This window comes from Podarcis raffonei, chromosome 9 (genome assembly GCF_027172205.1).
Source record: "Podarcis raffonei isolate rPodRaf1 chromosome 9, rPodRaf1.pri, whole genome shotgun sequence".
NCBI classification, from domain to species: Eukaryota; Metazoa; Chordata; class Lepidosauria; order Squamata; family Lacertidae; genus Podarcis; species Podarcis raffonei.
The window spans coordinates 10,079,696-10,098,062 of NC_070610.1; the positions used below are offsets into that span (position 1 = coordinate 10,079,696).

The 18,367-nt window shown below is 43.8% G+C and overlaps 2 protein-coding genes across 5 annotated transcripts in view; one reads left to right on the forward strand and one right to left on the reverse strand.

Annotated features, from left to right (window-relative positions):
• The first annotated feature begins 478 nt into the window (after positions 1-478).
• On the forward strand, positions 479-8,765 carry MED28 (mediator complex subunit 28). Its single transcript, XM_053402778.1, has 4 exons — positions 479-700; positions 4,159-4,225; positions 5,175-5,287; positions 7,601-8,765. The coding sequence occupies exons 1-4, from the start codon at positions 518-520 to the stop codon at positions 7,796-7,798; spliced, it is 561 nt and encodes a 186-aa protein (XP_053258753.1). The 5' UTR covers positions 479-517; the 3' UTR covers positions 7,799-8,765.
• Positions 8,766-10,718: 1,953 nt separating this feature from the next.
• FAM184B (family with sequence similarity 184 member B) overlaps positions 10,719-18,367 on the reverse strand; it is a 77,887-nt gene continuing 70,238 nt past the window's right edge. For 3 of the 4 annotated variants that reach the window (XM_053402769.1, XM_053402768.1, XM_053402766.1), the window contains 5 exons: positions 15,978-16,124; positions 15,718-15,835; positions 15,352-15,459; positions 13,153-13,358; positions 10,719-11,041 (listed from right to left, as the gene is read on the reverse strand). In XM_053402769.1, coding sequence (XP_053258744.1) covers positions 10,951-11,041; positions 13,153-13,358; positions 15,352-15,459; positions 15,718-15,835; positions 15,978-16,124 — 670 coding nt within the window. In that variant the 3' untranslated portion in view covers positions 10,719-10,950. The remainder of the gene's footprint in view (positions 11,042-13,152; positions 13,359-15,351; positions 15,460-15,717; positions 15,836-15,977; positions 16,125-18,367) is intronic. The other variant, XM_053402767.1, reaches the window with a different exon arrangement.

Below are 18,367 nucleotides of genomic sequence, written 5' to 3' on the forward strand. Positions count from 1 at the left end.
GGACCAATTAAAATTATAATTATACTCTGCCATTTCCCCTCGCAGTGACTTATGGATAAAATAAGAACATAGCTAAAACATGGGTAAAAACCACACCAATCGCAAAAAAATATATAAGCATGAATAGAAATAAATATATATGGATTTAATTCTATTAATGTTTAATTTTTTTTAATGATTAGCTAAACCATGGGTAAAAACCACACCAATCACAAAAAACAATATAAGTATAAATAGAAATGTATAGATTTAATTCTATTAATGTTTATTTTTTTTAAATGATTTGTGTGTTTTTTTATGTATGTGTGTATAAAACATTATAGATAATATATACTGTACTACAGTAATATATGAAGGATTTATATAGCCGTAAATAATGATTGATACATGACACCTAAGTCCAAATGCAAAGGTTCCAAGGCCCCGCCCCCTCCGCTTACGTCATCCCGCCCCGAGCGCCACCGCGTTCCCCAGTCGCGCCTGCGCACTGGCTGCTTCCGCCCTGCGCTCCGTTGCCATGGCGGCCGGCCTGAGCGGAATGTTCGGGAACCAGGGCCCGGTCCCTCCTCCTCCGCCACCGCCGCCTCCTCCGCCCGTGGCCACCGGTGTGTCGGGGCCAGCCGGCCTCCTCCCGCCGAACCCCGCGGGCCCGCGGAACCCCAACAGCACCCTCGTGGACGAGCTGGAGGCATCTTTCGAGGTAGGCCGGGGCGGGAGGTACCATGATTGTAAGGGGGGGGGATGAACGAAAGTGAGCGGGAGAGGGCCGTTGCCGTGTCCCTCTCTCGGACGGGGGAGCTCTTCGAACGAGAGGCCTCCCTAACCATAGAGACGGGGAATGGTAAACAGAGCTTGTCTTTACTTCCGGTTCCTGTTTCAACAATCCCCCCCCCCCCTTTAATACGGACATGTTGTTGTTGAGTCGTTTAGTCGTGTCCGACTCTTCGTGACCCCCTGGACCAGAGCATGCCAGGCCCTCCTGTCTTCCACTGCCTCCCGCAGTTTGGTCAAACTTCAAGAACACTATCCAACCATCTCGTCCTCCGTCGTCCCCTTCTCCTTGTGCCCTCCCTCTTTCCCAACATCAGGGTCTTTTCCAGGGAGTCTTCTCTTCTCATGAGGTGGCCAAAGTCTTGGAGCCTCAGCTTCAGGACCTGTCCTTCCAGTGAGCACTCAGGGCTGATTTCCCCAAGAATGGAGAGGTTTGATCTTTTTGCAGTCAAGAGTATGCCTGTTGTTTTTGTCCATGGAGTTTTCTTGGCAGGGATACTGGAGTGGCTTGCTGGTTCCTGCTCCAGGTGGATCACGTTTAGTCCAAACTCTCCACTATGACCTGTCTGTCTTGGGTAGCCCTGCATGGCATAGCTCATAGCTTCTCTTGAGTTATTCAAGCCCCTTGGCCACAACAAGGCAGTGATCCATGAAGAAGGCTCAAAGGTAATTAACCTTTTAAACTTATTGTCTAATATTTAAGATGGCCCACTTGCCATTGGGCAAGCTGACACCCTGGCCAGTCCGCCACTGGTAGCTTCGAGAACACTGTCCAACCATCTCGTCCTCTGTCGTCCCCTTCTCCTTGTGCCCTCCATCTTTCCCAACATCAGGGTCTTTTCCAGGGAGTCTTCTCTTCTCATGAGGTGGTCAAAGTATTGGAGCCTCAGCTTCACGATCTGTCCTTCCAGTGAGCACTCAGGGCTGATTTCCTTCAGAATGGATAGGTTTGATCTTCTTGCAGTCCATGGGACTCTCAAGAGTCTCCTCCAGCACCATAACTCAAAAGCATCAGTTCTTCGGCGATCAGCCTTCTTTATGGTCCAGCTCTCACTTCCATACATCACCACTGAGACAACCATAGCTTTAACTATACAGACCTTTGTTGGCAAGGTGATGTCTCTACTTTTTAAGATGCTGTCTAGGTTTGTCATTGCTTTTCTCCCAAGAAGCAGGCGTCTTTTAATTTCATGGCTGCTGTCACCATCTGCAGTGATCATGGAGCCCAAGAAAGTAAAATCTCTCACTGCCTCCATTTATTCCCCTTCTATTTGCCAGGAGGTGATGGGACATAGACTTTCAAAAACTGTAGACTCGGACATGTCCTGTGTGCAGAGCAGCTTTCGGGCTCACATTGGAGGATTCCCCCCCCCCCTTGTCAAGTCCCAAGAGCAGAAGGGAATCTTGCCTGTGCAAATCCTAAAAACACTATTTCTAGGTCAGGTCTTGCACGCTTTTTCTAATTCAGGCCTCATTAACATCTGACATTATATGTTTTAAGGAAGATACGTTGTTATTGTTGCACATTTTAGTTTTTGAGGTTTTTTTTTAAATTGGGTTTTATAAACAAGAATAATGCTATACAGATAAGTAGACCAAGTTTTCTCATGTCATTTGTATATCACAAAAATAGCATAATAAATGTGGGAAAAGATCCACAACATATGTTTCATTATTAGTGGTCAATGTATAAGTTATTGGTTTAAACAATTAGGAAGAAGGAGAAAAAGGGGAAAGTGCTCTGCCAAAGAAAACACGTGATCACTTTGCAGTGTGCTTCGCTTGATGGCGGCTCTGCAGTGTTAACTACTTTCGGGGGGGGGGGGGCAGCTGTTCTGGCCTGTTGCTGCCAAAACAACCAGCTGTCTTAGCAGCACCTTGAAAGATCAATATGCTTGTGATGGCCTATGCTTTTGGGAACAAGGGTTCACTAAAGAAGAGACTAATGTTTGTAAGCTTTGAAGCAGTGTTTCTCAAAGTTAGGCTCCCAGCTGTTGTTGGACTACAACTCCTAGCATCCTGGACCGCTGGTCCTGCCAGCTAAGGATGATGGGAGTTGTAGTCCAACAACAGCTGGGGACCCTAGTTTGAAAAACACTGCAAGGCACCATAAGACCCTTATATGTAATCACACCATGTTAACTTTTCAGGTTTGGAGGCGAGGCTGCGGCTCCTTTGGACTCCTAGCCAAAAATCCTCCATGCACGGACATTTGCAAAGCTAAGCGGGGGCTGTTTGGGTTCCATATTGGATTGAGGACCGCTTGTTGAGATTTCCGCACTGCAGGGGATTGGACGAGAATCACTAGATGACCCTTGGGGTGCCTTTCAACGTAGTCAAAAATGCGAAAAGGCATCATTGCTTGCAACACAGCCTGGATTTTTGGATGACTTTTAAAGTCCCTGCTGGCCCCTATTCCTATTGGCACAGAGTGCCATTGATCTGAGATCTGCTGCTTTGCGCTGGGAAATTGTCAAACCAGTTTTGGACTGGAAGTGGCCAGAAGGGTCATAGTAGTGGAGTGTGTTTCTAGACTCTAGCATTTGTTTCTCCAGTGGAGCAGCCCTCCCTCTAGGGCAGGGATGGCCAAACCTGGCCCTCCAGCTGTTTGGGGACTACAATTCCCATCATCCCTGACCACTGGTCCTGTTAGCTAGGGATGATGGGAGTTGTAGTCCCAAAACAGCTGGTGGGCCAAGTTTGGCCATGCCTGCTCTAGAGCCTTTAACAAGAAATGTGCTCTTGCTTATCAGTATTTATTGTATCCAGTCCTGCTTGGTTGTCGAAACCAAAAGTGTTTATATGGTTATACAGTGGTACCTCGGTTTACGAACTTAATCTGTTCCGGAAGTCCGTTCTTAAACCGAAACTGTTCTTAAACCGAGGCGTGTTTTCCCTAATGAGGTCTCCCGCCGCCGGTGCCCTTCCACCATTCGGCTTCCGTTCTTACACCGAGGTAAAGTTCGCAAACTGGGACACTTTCCGGTTTTGTGGAGTTCATAAACTGAATAGTTCGTAAACAGGGCTGTTCTTAAACCGGGGTACCACTGTAGTATCTATTAGCCCTGAAGATTCAGTTGGATCTCACAATACTACATTTCATGGCCCCTTCCCCCCCTTCACCATTCTATATACTTGTGTTTATAAAGTCGCAGTTGATGTCACTAAGGCAGGTATAAATCTCTGTCAGTTGAGGAGAAAGATGCTTCATTTATTGGTGTGTGAAATAAAAGCCCACGAGTTTTTTCGTAGAAAGCAAAAATGCATTTAATGGTTCAGCATTGCTCATGGGAAACAAGCGGAAGCTGTATACCCATAATGGCATGTACACTGTGAATGTCCTTCTGTTTCTAGTAATTGCTTTTATATATTTCTCTAATTACCCAGGCTTGCTTTGCTTCTCTCGTGAGTCAAGATTATGTCAATGGTACAGACCAGGAAGAAATTAGAACTGGTAAGCCTGTACCTACATCTTCATTTTAACTTAGATTTTATTTTATTTTGCTGCTTTAGTTGTTATCTCATGTTGCTTTTTTATGATGTTGCTTGGTTAAATGGTTTTTAAATTGTAAGTTTTTTTGAGAGTCCTCTGGAATAATCCAACCAATTATTTTTAATTGCTTAAGGTAAAATAAATTAGATTATGCGAAATCAATAGGACTGGAAAGTTGTTCACTCAGTGTTTCCCAAACTGTTGATAGCTAGACCACATCTGGTGCTCCCAATTAGAAGAATATTTTACTTGGGCACGTTTTACTGATTATCTTACAGGAGATACATCAGGGAATCCTGTTGCATATTTATTATTGCTCTTGGGACGATGCTCGTACTTATATATTGACATTCTGAGGGACATAGATTGGCAGGTGCATCTGATATGCATTGGTTTAAGTTTTCAAGATGTTGTTTAGTCCTCTTTGTGATACAGTTTAAGAATCATGGTGCTACTGTGCATTTAAACTCCATCACTTGAATTCTATACAGGTAAAATTTCTTATGCATGTGGTAAAATCACACCTGTGATTTCTCTTCAAAAACTGAAGGATTCTTTTTTTCTCTCATCAGAAATTTTGTTTTAATTACCATTTTCACATAACTCTTTTCTTCAAATGGTTATATTTTTAGCAGACTATGTATACAACATGCAAAATCAAGGTTCCTATGTATTCTTTATCAGCCCACTGCCTGACTTTGAACATTCTGTTTTTTCCCTTTAAAAAGAAAGACTATGAACTACTTTATAGAAACCTCATTTTTGCAAGTTTTTAAGAATGCAGTAATTTAGCCAAAAAAATTAACTTTGCTCGTATCACAGCCTGGTCTGTAACTGGTTTGTAAAGTTATGAATGTTCAATTCTCCTGTGGAATAACTTTAAAATCTTGTTGCTCTCTCTGCGTATTAGGCGTTGACCAGTGTATCCAGAAATTTTTAGATGTCGCACGGCAAACAGAATGCTTTTTCTTACAAAAAAGGCTGCAGCTATGTGTCCAGAAACCAGAGCAAGTAATTAAAGAGGTACGTGCTGGGTTTTCCTCTAGGCTTGAACATGACATCTAAATCTATACGCAGAGTTATGACAAAGTAAGCAGATATATGCTGACTGATACTTTGGTCTTTGATTCATTAATTTAGTTCAGTCTTAAATGGATAAAAATAATTTAATAAATACAATGGTGTTAAATCCCCATATGGACACGGGTGGAGCTGTGGGTTAAACCACAGAGCCTAGGACTTGCCGATCAGAAGGTCAGCGGTTCGAATCCCCGCAACGGGGTGAGCTCCCATTATTCGGTCCCTGCTCCTGTCAACCTAGCAGTTCGAAAGCATGTCAAAGTGCAAGTAGATAAATAGATACCGCTCTGGCGGGAAGGTAAACAGTGTTTCCGTGCGCTGCTCTGGTTCGCCAGAAGCGGCTTAGTCATGCTGGCCACATGACCCGGAAGCTGTACGCTGGCTCCCTCGGCCAATAAAGCGAGATGAGCGCCGCAACCCCAGAGTCGGTCACGACAGGACCTAATGGTCAGGGGTCCCTTTACCTTTAAATCCACATACAGTTTACTTGGCCAGGAACAGACAGATGAAGGTTTTTTTCCTGTACAAACAATCTCATAACTGTATGTGTTCAGATTAGTGCAGCACAATCCTGACCATGGTTTCCACAGCAGTAAGTCCTGTTGAATTCAGTGGGCTTACTCTCAGGTATGTGGGGTTAGGTGTGCCATTTTAGGGAACATTTGCCTTGTGTAGTAGTTTTAGAACTGCTGGGGGAAATTAATCAACTGCAAAATTTGCAGGAAAAAAATGTGCGTGTTGATAATTTGTCGTTGGGCCTCCGTCCTGAGGAGCATAATTTTAACCCTGTGACCACACAAAAGCAATATATGTTTTAATTAACTCTTAGCAGGCAGGCTGCTTTAAAGTTGCAAGGTATGCATTCCAATATAGTTCATCATAGTTCTTGATGGGAACTAAGAAAAGGACAAATGTTCATTTTGTGTGGAGAGTTGAGTGTAATTGCTGAGCAGCTGAGCATCAAGAATGCCCATGGTCCCCATTTTGCCTCTGCCATGGTCTCACTGTTGTAAGGATAACTGCAGGAATATGGGCAAAGTGCACTAAATACTCAAAATATTATATATGTGCTTGGGGGGAGGAAACATAACTGGATGTTGGAAAACACTGCCTTGCTCCAAGCACTCGTCCTGTATGTGTCTTGTCATCCTTCCCTTTTTCCAAGCTTTGTCCAAAGGTTGAAAGTCTGTTTCAGAGTCATTAAAAGCGCACTTAAATAGTAACTCGTACAGAGGAAGAGATTGACACTTATCAAAATCCCTGTAAGAAATGCATTGTCCAGAGAGGGAAATAGATGTTACTTTTTCTTTTGAGACTTGCATCGTACGAATATTTAAAAAGAATATAACCTCTTGTGACAACAGAAAGGATAGCTTGCTGTGAGAATTATTTCTTCAGTTGCATAGGAACAGATTTTACATATTATAATAATAATAATAATAATAATAATAATAATAATTTATTATTTATACCCCGCCCATCTGGCTGAGTTTCCCCAGCCACTCTGGGCGGCTCCCAATCAGTGTTAAAAACAGCACAGCATTACATATTAAAAACTTCCCTGAACAGGGCTGCCTTAAGATGTCTTCTGAATGTCAAGTAATTATTTATCTCTTTGATATCTGATGGGAGGGCATTCCACAGGGCGGGCGCCACTACCGAGAAGGCCCTCTGTCTGGTTCCCTGTAGCCTCACTTCTTGCAATGAGGGAACCGCAAGAAGGCCCTCGGCACTGGATCTCAGTGTCCGGGCTGAACGATGGGGGTGGAGACGCTCCTTCAGGTATACAGGACCGAGGCCGTTTAGGGCTTTAAAGGTCAGCACCAACACTTTGAATTGTGCTCAGAAACGTACTGGGAGCCAATGCAGATCTCTCAGAACCGGTGTTATGTGGTCCCGGCGGCCACTCCCAGTCACCAGTCTAGCTGCCGCATTCTGGATTAATTGCAGTTTCCAGGTCACCTTCAAAGGTAGCCCCACATAGAGCGCGTTGCAGTAGTCCAAGCGTGAGATAACTAGAGCATGCACCACTCTAGCGAGACAGTTCGTGGGCAGGTAGGGTCTTAGCCTGCGTACCAGGTGGAGCTGGTAGACAGCTGCCCTGGACACAGAGTTAACCGGTGCCTCCATGGACAGCTGTGAGTCCAAAATGACTCCCAGGCTGCGCACCTGGTCCTTCAGGGGCACAGTTACCCCATTCAAGACCAGGTTCCTTGTAATTCCTTGTAATTTCCTGTGTACCTGTCTCTCCTGTAGGATGTTTCAGAACTGAGAAATGAACTGCAGAGGAAGGAAGCGCTAATTCAGAAGCACTTGGGTAAACTGCGACACTGGCAGCAGGTTCTGGAAGACATCAATGTCCAGCACAAAAAGCCTGCTGAAATGCCTCAAGGATCCTTGGCGTATCTAGAGCAGGCGTCGGCTAACATTCCTGCACCACTCAAGCAAACGTGAACAACTCAATGGACTTCCTATTGTCTGTGCGGTGCAACTTCATATGGATATTTTTTAGGTGACAACAAGAAGCATAACAAAATGATGATAAAGCCATTTGCCCTTGCAGGGCTCAGAATGGGGGCTTGGTTTAGGTTTTGTACTTTTATTAATCACCTGGCCCAACAAATTACTTATGGGGCAGACTGAAAGCAAGCATATCTCTGAGCTGTTAAAATGCTTTCTGCTGAAGAAACGACAAATAGGTGTTTCTGCATATCACATGGGTAGTTTTGTCGGAGTAATGAATAAGTGTTTTTTTAAAAAAAAAAACACCCCAAACTTCACAGGTAGTGTGCCATGTGCCCAAAAAATGGTGGCTGATCTGTGGAACAAAATATTGGCTGAAATTCAGAGGGTTACTTCAGGCATGCAGTTTGGGGCTTGTCTGCTTTTGAAATTTGCATTGGTGGTCAGTGGGGAAGGCGAAGGGGCTCTGCTGAAAACAGTAGCTGAGTCTTTGGATGTGCTCAAAATAGCATTTTGGGTCACTGTTCTTGGTCCTAGGGTTTTTCTTTCTGCTACTGCCTCTTTTCATGGTGTAAGAAATTCAACAAAGGGCTCTACAGCACATACTCTTATTTTTTATGTTCCTACTGCCTAAGGGAGGAGAATCAGAGTGGCCACTTTATTATTATTATTTTATTTTACAACCTCAATTGCTTTCTGCCATCACAGCTTCCTATATATTTTTCCTTTGTGACTCAAGCCATGTCTTTTCCTTTTGTCCCCGGAAGCATGTTGCTCTAAATTATCTCTTCAAAACAGCATCAGCGTTGCTGTTCAAGGTTCCTGTTTTATAATGGAAGAAGAGAAAATACTCATGACATGTATGTAGCTAGGCACAATTTCTTTAATTTCGTGGATCAGACTGCAAATCAAGAACTACTTTCTCTAGTTTGAATCAATAAAATGATAATAAACCACACATGGGGGGGAAATAGTGTACTTAGTTTTATTTTGATAGCATCACCAAATGAGTTTTAGGTAATGTTCATTTTTTATTTTGATCATGTAACAATAAGTTTGTCTTATATATACAAAGCACCCTCGGCTTATTTTATTAAGAATAATTCTTTCAAGTACACTGTTTTGCTTCAGACATTTCCCAAAGATTCTAGTTCCAAATGGGTTTGGCAATCTGACATAGGATATTGACATTGCTGGCTGAAATTATAGGTGTTCTTGAATTTGCTTCTTGAAAACTGAGCAGTTTGAACACTAACACTTGGCTTTTATGCTGTATGTATTTAAATGCGACAATCCAAATAATGCAGATGTTCTGACATTAGCTTGATTTGATGTTAAGGTAAAGACAATAGAAGAACACTATTTCCTAACCGAGGAAAAACATGTTTTGTAATCTGTCACTACAGGGCACAGATGCAGCATGAAATATTGGCATCCAAAGAAGCATAAAGCTGTTGGTGGATGGGCCTTTGGCCTGATCCAACTGGACCCTTCATATATTCTTATGATGTAGAGATACAGTCATACCTCGTGTTGCGTCCGCTTCATATTGCGTCTTTCCGTGTTACGTCCTGCAGCAACCCGGAAGTACCGGAACAGGTTACTTCTGGGTTTCGCCGCTCGCGTCTGCGCAGAAGCGCCAAAATATGCCGTGCACCTCCGCAGACGCAGCGCTTTGAGTTGCAGGCATTTCACGTTACCGCCGGGCCTCCGGAATGGATCCCGTCCGTAACACGAGGTACCACTGTCCTTGTGTTTCTCAGCTTTCTGGCAAACTGCTTTTGGCACAAAGATGTTTTCAGAAGCAGTTCATTACGTGGTATTGGGGTGGACAGAAGACAATCATTTTTAAAAAATTAAAAGCAAGCATATACAATGAGGAGCAGAAGCTTTTTCCGTATGCAGCCTTACTGACCTCGACTCACTAGACCAGGCACCCCCAAACTTGGCCCTCCAGCTGTTTTGGGACTACAGTTCCCATCCCTGACCATCCCTGTTAGCTAGGGAAGATGGGAGTTGTAGTCCCAAAACATCTGGAGGGCCGAGTTTGGGGAAGCCTGCACTAGACACAGCAATATTTATGCGCTGTTTGTGCAAAATCAAGGTATTTCTTTTCAAATGGATTTAATATTTAGGCCTCTGACAGATTGGTGTGCGCAGGCAGTAATGCCTGAAAGAAGTGCCTCATTACCAAGAGTCTGGTGGTGGTTTTAAATAAGTAACTGCTGTAGCCAGTTGGCTATATTGTAAAAGGGATAATGCAGAGGTGCAGCAGGGGACAGGGGGAACGGGACACTTACCACTGGGCCTGGCCTACAGTGTGCCTGAGCCACGCATCTTCTCTGGGAATGAAGCGGTGGGCTTAGGCGTCTGCAGGCTCCGCGATGCCCGAAACGGCAGCGTGGGGCTTGCGTCTCCCCGCCGCCTCCCGGGCCCCCGAGAGGCTAGCTATACTGCTGGGATAAGGCTTTTCTCTCTGAGGTATGGAGTAGGGTAACATCAAGTTTCCAGCATCGTGACCCTGGTAGGCTGCGCTGCATTTGTGGCACTGTCCTCAATTCCTAATAGAGCAGAAGAACATTCTTTGGAGTTGGATATCCCTGCTATTTCAGACTGGAATGAATACAGAGCTAAAAAAACCCCCATCAGACTAGAAACTGAAGTGTGCCGTCACCAAAAGCACAATTTTCAGTGTCATCGTGCATTTGGTATAAATGCAAATACATATAATTTAACTTCTTGTCCTATGTTGCTTTCTTTATTTACTGTGCTACCTAAATGTGTTTTAGTGTTTTGTGTTCTAATTCTTTTATAAGCTGCCCTGGAAATCCTATTGAACTGAAGCTGATTAGAAATAAAATATTAAGAAGGGTCTTAAATTAACATAAATAAAATAGTATATACATGAAGATTGGTCATCCATATAAAAAGCACTTATTTATTTATGGTAATGCTTCAACCATATGGTTTTTTAAAAAAAATCATGTTAATTTCCTGCTGTGTCAAAGCAAATTTAATGGTTCTCTCACTAACTAACCTCAAAGTTTATTGTCCTTGTGTTATCTTGCTTATCTTATTCTGCAAAGCACTATATAAATATTTAACAGTACTATCCATGTAGGATATTTTATAAATAGTTTCTCTCAGAAAGAGAAGTATTTCGTAAACCACTCCTGATGGCGAGGGTCCAGTTTCTGAGCATCTTTGGGTTCTGATGTTTCATTACTTGGCAGCCTGAAGAGAAAAAAATACAAATAAAGATATGAGTAAAAAATGAGTTGGAAGATAGAAGTAATCAGAGGTAGCAGAAACTGGCACTCCCTGTAACTGGCATTACTATGTAATATTGCCTGTGAACTGGAAATCACTTGGAAGAGAGGTTTGCATTTTGAGTCCTGGCCACAGTCATGAGTGGAAGAAAAAATGGCTGCAGAGGGCAAGATTCATCCCTCTATTCCAAAATAACACTCTGTTCCTAACTGCCAGTTGCCCCGGGACTTCAAAATCGGAAAGGAAATGTATGCCGGGCACATCTCTTGACAAAGAGGGCTGTTTTTTAAAATGAACACTGACAGAATATTGTTGCAATCTTGTAAGCCACTTTAGGGACCATACAATCAAAAGGCAAGGCAACTCAACAAAATACATGCATAAACAAGGACTGGAAGAAGGGTTTGGCAACTCAAGATATTCCACAAAGCAGTCCAGCTCCACCAGCTTCGCTTTGGCTTGATGTTCAAGCTACTGTACGTTGAAATATTCCAGAAAGCAAATCCCGTGAAATGAAGAAGGTACGCTGAATGTTCAGCTTGTCTTCAAAAATGACGCAAGAAAGACAGACGTGAGGTTTTACTAAAGCAGCTTTAATATAATCTGTTTTCTGTCAGCAACTTGTTATTCACTGACATCTTTATTTGAATTTTGTATTCTCAAAATATGTAATATATCTGTGCATACAGCATGAGCTAAGAAATAAATTCTGCCACATCAAACCACTATCCCTGTCAGAAAAATCTTATACCAGGGATTATCTTGATCTAAAACTCCATCACCAATGAAATGAAATATTGCATAGGTTGTAATCTTGCTACCTCCTATTTGTTAAAAGATACTGCTATTTGCATAGGCCTTAAGTTACATTGGGGACGCGGGTGGCGCTGTGGGTAAAAGCCTCAACGCCTAGGGCTTGCCGATCGAAAGGTCGGCGGTTCGAATCCCCGCGGCGGGGTGCGCTCCCGTTGCTCGGTCCCAGCGCCTGCCAACCTAGCAGTTCGAAAGCACCCCCAGGTGCAAGTAGATAAATAGGGACCGCTTACTGGCAAGAAGGTAAACGGCGTTTCCGTGTGCTGCGCTGGCTCGCCAGATGCAGCTTTGTCACGGTGGCCACGTGACCCGGAAGTGTCTCCGGACAGCGCTGGCCCCTGGCCTCTTAAGTGAGATGGGCGCACAACCCCAGAGTCTGTCAAGACTGGCCCGTACGGGCAGGGGTACCTTTACCTTTACTTTACTTAAGTTACATTTAAGAGTTACACTCTTGTCTATACTGACTTCCATTGATTTCAGGAAGTCTACTCAGAGCATGACATAATTGCTTGTGCCCATTTCGCCATATAGGCCACATAATATAAAACACCCATAAAGGTCAGTCCTAGCACTTCAGAGCTTGCTTGAGTCTCTAGGAAGTTGCTATAGGGAGTTATGGGGAGAAAGACCCAAACTCCCAACACTCAAACAAACCTTGTGTGGTTTGGGGACTGTAGCCATTAAACAGGTGCTAAACAAGCCTATTTTGCTGGGAAACATGTCTTTCTGACAAACTTCGCGACTATTTCATTTCCTTTCTTCCTGTTTACTCTCTCATCATCGTTTCTATTCTTCCCCAATATTCTAGAGCTCCACTTGGCATTCAGCAACAGATTCTAGGCACTGCTGAACTCATTTTACAGGAAGTAACATTTTTTATCCTGTCCACACGACTCATTTTAAAGCGCATAGAATCTTAAGAGTTGGAAGGGACCCAAGGGTCATCTAGTCCAACCCCCTGCGATGCAGGAATCTCAGATAAACCATCTATGACAAATGGCCATCCGACATTGATTAAATACCTCCAAGGAAGGGGAGTCCACAACCTCCCAAGAGAGCTGGTTCTACTGTTGGAACAGATCAGAACGATGTTTTGTTATTGATGAAGTCTAAGAATACTTTGGTTAAATGAACAGTAGTGACTCAGAAGTAAATACCAATGGGCTCAATAGGGCTTTACTTTCAGGAGGAATGGTACAGGATTGTAGCTTCATTATATAGGATCACAGCTTTCTCCCCGTGAGTACAGCCTGATGACTCACCTTGGGGCTGGCTTGGTCTCCAAGGCTTGTACTGATGGATAGCACACTCTGACACAGCCAGGATTCTGATCCAAACTTGTAGATTTTGTAATTTGGGGTGGATTTCTCTTAGGCCTCAAGTCACCACTCAGAAAGCTTTTTGCATAGGAAGCTAAATTCGGAACGCTGACAATGCGGCTGGGAGCTTCATTCATTTTCTTCCTCTGCTTTATGAGGAGAACAGAATTGCGTATCTCATTATTATTAATATTTAATACCATGAATTAATATACCGCCCTATACCCAGAGGTCTCAGGGCAGTTCGCAGAATAAAATATATATATATAAAACCACAAGCAAAATAAAAACAACAACCCAATAACACCCCCCCCCTGCAAAAATCCCCACATTTTAAAAGTGCATAGGATGTCAATCAAGTCAACCAAAGGCCTGGTTAAAAAAGAATGTTTTTGCCTGCACCTAAAGTGTATAATGGGACACGGGTGGCGCTGTGGGTAAAAGCCTCAGCACCTAGGGCTTGCCGATCGAAAGGTCGGTGGTTCGAATCCCCGCGGCGGGGTGCGCTCCCGCTGCTTGGTCCCAGCGCCTGCCAACCTAGCAGTTCGAAAGCACCCCCGGGTGCAAGTAGATAAATAGGGACTGCTTACTAGCGGGAAGGTAAACGGCGTTCCGTGTGCTGCGCTGGCTTGCCAGATGCAGCTTTGTCACGCTGGCCACGTGACCCGGAAGTGTCTTCGGACAGCGCTGGCCCCCGGCCTATAGAGTGAGATGGGCGCACAACCCTAGAGTCTGGCAAGACTGGCCCGTATGGGCAGGGGTACCTTTACCTTTACCTAAAGTGTATAATGAAGGCGCCAGGCAAACTTCCTTGGGGAGAGCATTCCACAGGTGGGATGCCACTGCAGAAAAGTCCCTGTTTTGCCACCCTCTGGACCTCTCAAGGAGGAGGCACACGAAGGAGGGCCTCAGAAGATGATCTCAGCGTCTGGGTAGGTTCATATGGAAAACGGTGGTCCTTGAGGTATTGTGGTCCTGAGCTGTTTCAGGCTTTATAGGTCAAAACCAGCACTCTGAATGGGGCCCAGAAACTAATTGGTAGACAGTGCAGTTGGACCAGGACTGGTGTAATATGCCCAAACCATCTTGTTCTGGTGAGCAACCTGGCTGCTGAATAGCTAGTGTTTCTGAACTGTCTTCAGAGGCAGCCCTTGTTTCCTTGTACCTTATGCTTTCTTGTCATTGAATATTATTAAAATAGGTTGTGCCCTCTCCCCAAACCTTCAGCAATATTTACAACAGCCCAAGAAAGGTCAGTTTTATCATTCCCCATACAGCAGATGTGAGATTAAGGCTGGGAAGCTTGCCAAAGACTACCTCATGAGTTCATGGCTGAGGGAAGATTGGACTTGGGGACTTACCAGCTGACAGTATTTGTTGGTTTCACCAATATGGAGACAGAGGTCTGATATTGTAAAATGATGAGTTGCATGCAAAGTTAACTTAGGTCCATTAATGTCAATGGCTCTACTCAGAGTAGAACTTCATTTACTAACAACCCACAATGTGTATCATTCTTTATTGCCTGGCATTAGGCATAAGGTAAAGGTAAAGGGACCCCTGACCATTAGGCCAAGTCGTGACCGACTCTGGGGATGCGGCGCTCATCTCGCTTTATTGGCCGAGGGAGCCGGCGTACAGCTTCTGGGTCATGTGGCCAGCATGACTAAGCCGCTTCTGGCGAACCAGAGCAGCATGCGGAAACGCCGTTTACTTTCCCGCCGGAGCGGTACCTATTTATCTACTTGCACTTTGACGTGCTTTCGAACTGGTAGGTTGCCAGGAGCAGGGACCGAGCAATGGGAGCTCACCCCATCACGGGGATTCGAACCGCCGACCTTCTGATCAGCAAGTCCTAGGCTCAGTGGTTTAACCCACAGCGCCACCCGCATCCCAGGCATTAGGCATATACTATAGCAAAATATGGCTATGAATCCATAACTATTAGTTGCACCCAATCTAATCACTCTGTGAAAGGAAAGAGATCTGTGCTCAGAAAACAGGCAGTTGGCTGCAGCTCTCTGCAATTAATATCCAATGCTGCTCAAACTCATTGTCTGTTGATTTCAAGGGAAAGTATCACCCATGGCCTTTAATATTATCTAGGTATTTAATCATTTAATAGACTTTTGTTTGTATTACCTTTGCAATAGGAGTCAAACACGTAGTGGGGTTTGTGTTAAAAGAAAAGGACCGGTTGCGACATGGTTCTGTACTGGGCAAAAGTGAATGTTGAAGTTTGCTTCCGTCCTGTCAAGGAAAAAACACATGCTGGTTATATAGATCATCAGCTTGAATATTATTTATAGCGCTTAAATCAAAACCCCTGAACAAGTCTGGACCAAAAAATGAACACAGATTGTTGTGTTGTTTGCAAGCAGGGCATTCAAAGTAATGTAAAGTTGTTATGGAAAGGAAGGAGGAAAAACATATCCAAAGCAATACCTTTCCTTGGAAACTAGCTGCTTTATAGCATGTACTGTGAGTATTTTCTGGATAAAATCTCACCATTAATTCCTTGATCATCTCTTCTTTTTCATGTAATTTATCCCGCAGGCAGCCTATAAGATGTAGGTCTTCCAGCCTAGGCTCCCTCTTTCGCTCCCTCTCTTCTAATTCTTTAAGTCTGTGTCAATTACAGGATGAAAAGCACTTGAGGAAGATCGCAGAACACAAACACAAAGTCACATATTATAAAAAATCACCATATATTAACATCTTCACTAGTCCAACACATATTGCACACTTAGGCACGTAGAGCCACATACTCGTTTTCCAAGGAGACAATCTTCGCATGAAGTAGGCCTTGTGAACTATTGAAATCAGACATCATGCTTTGAATCTCCTTGCGGTGTTCTTGTTCCAAGACGTCAATTTCCCTTTTATGTTTGATTTTAAGGTCCTCTTCCAATAACCTTAAACGGTGATATCAAAATGTGTAATAAAAATAAATATCGAGGACACAATTGTTCAACACGCTGTAGTGGCTTGAAAATGAAATATGAAACATTCCATAGATCAAGTGAGACTTCATGAAGTATGACTGACATTTCATTTCACAGCTAAACTATGCAATGAAATGCACATTGTGTGTGGGGGGGAAAAGGCTCTTCATCTGGAGAAGGGGAACTGAGCATTAGTTCAGCAATGCTTCTCTGCTGCTGCAGTCAACACTGGCTGTGGGTGATATATACAAGGAAAACTGCCAAGACGGAGCGAAACTTTGAAAACTAGAGTGTTGTGAAGGAAAGCAGAAACACATTTGCTTCGTTCTTCCTGTTCTTCCACATCTCACTTCACATCACGTTTGAATATAGGTTTGGGATGACTCATGGGAAGTGATTCATAAAATAAACAATAGGTCTCATTTCAAATGCATAATAATAATAATAATAATAATAATAATAATAATAATAATAATAATAATTTATTACTTATACCCCACCCATCTGTCTGGGTTTCCCCAGCCACTCTGGGCGGCTTCCAACAGGAGATTAAAAATACATTAAAACATCAGTCATTAAAAACTTTCCTAAACAGGGCTGCCTTCAGATGTCAGATAGTTGTTTATTTCTTTTTTCTTTTTAAAATATTTTTATTAACAATTTCAACATACAAACTATCTAAACACATCATATTCATTATTTTTTCCCTCCCCCTTCAAACCCTCCCCCACAGAGACTTCCCTCAGCTCCCCTCTCTGATTTCTCAGCACATCTTATTCTCTGCATGTTATAAAATTATACATATCCTTATATTATCTATCTATCATGTTATTAACCAATAAAGTTGAGTATGTTTATTCAAACCCTGCCAAGGAGTCCAGTTCATTTTGTTGTCTTTTTAGGTAATTTGTAAAAAGCTCCCATTCTTCCTGAAAGTCACAGTTGTCCTTGTCCCGCAGTTTGTATGTCAATTTAGCCAGTTCTGCATAACTCATCAGTTTTTCTTGCCACTGTTCTTTCGTTGGGATTTCCTCATTCTTCCATTGATAGTTCTTTCTTTCTTTGACATCTGATGGGAGGGCGTTCCACAATATTCTCTCCCTCACACAGGACAAGTCTCTGCACCGGGGCTTGTCAATCTCCCTGGTGTGGGAGAAGTGAATTTTCTTATTGGACAAAATATGGCAAAGCGGAGATACCGCTAAGTAGGAAGGAGGAGGCAGGTGCTCACATTTTCTATTCCCTCTGCACCGCTATCACATCTGCATTGCATCAAGAGTGAATATAAACATTGGCCTCTATTGATCCCATCAAAATTTCCAGATGTTTGATACAAAGGGAGATCCAAAAAAACCTGTTTGATATACACCAGCAATTAGTGTCTGGGGTGCTAGATGGCTGACTGGGAGCGGCCACCAGAACCATATAACACTAAAAGATCTACATTAGCTCCCAGTACGTTTCCAAGAACAATGTGTTGGTGCCAACCTTGAAAGCCCTCAATGGCTTTGGCCCTATATACCTGAAGGAGCGTCTCCGCCCCCATCATTCAGCCCGGGCACAGAGGTCCATCTCCGAGGGCCTTCTGGCAGTTCCCTCTCTGCGAGAAGCCAAGTTACAGAGAACCAGGCAGAGGGCCTTCTCGGTAGTGGCACCCCCCCCCCGTGGAACGCCCTCCCATCAGATGTCAAGGAGATAATCAGTAGAACGTTGGATACCTGGTGGGTGGGGCTTATGTGTTCTGCTCTGGAATAAGCCCATCCCCTTCTGTGTGTTCAGTTTTGTTGTTGTTGTTGTTTAGTCGTTTAGTCGTGTCCGACTCTTCGTGACCCCATGGACCAGAGCACGCCAGGCACCTCTGTCCTCCACTACCTCCCGCAGTTTGGTCAAACTCATGCTGGTAACCTCGAAAACACTAACCAACCATCTCGTCCTCTGTCGCCCCCTTCTCCTTGTGCCCTCCATCTTTCCCAGCATCAGTGTCTTCTCCAGGGAGTCTTCTCTTCTCATGAGGTGGCCAAAGTACTGGAGCCTCAGCTTCACAATCTGTCCTTCCAGTGAGCACTCAGGGCTGATTTCCTTAAGAATGGATGCGTTTGATCTTCTTGCAGTCCATGGGACTCTCAAGAGTCTTCTCCAGCACCATAATTCAAAAGCATCAATTCGTCGGCGATCAGCCTTCTTTATGGTCCAGCTCTCACTTCCATACATCA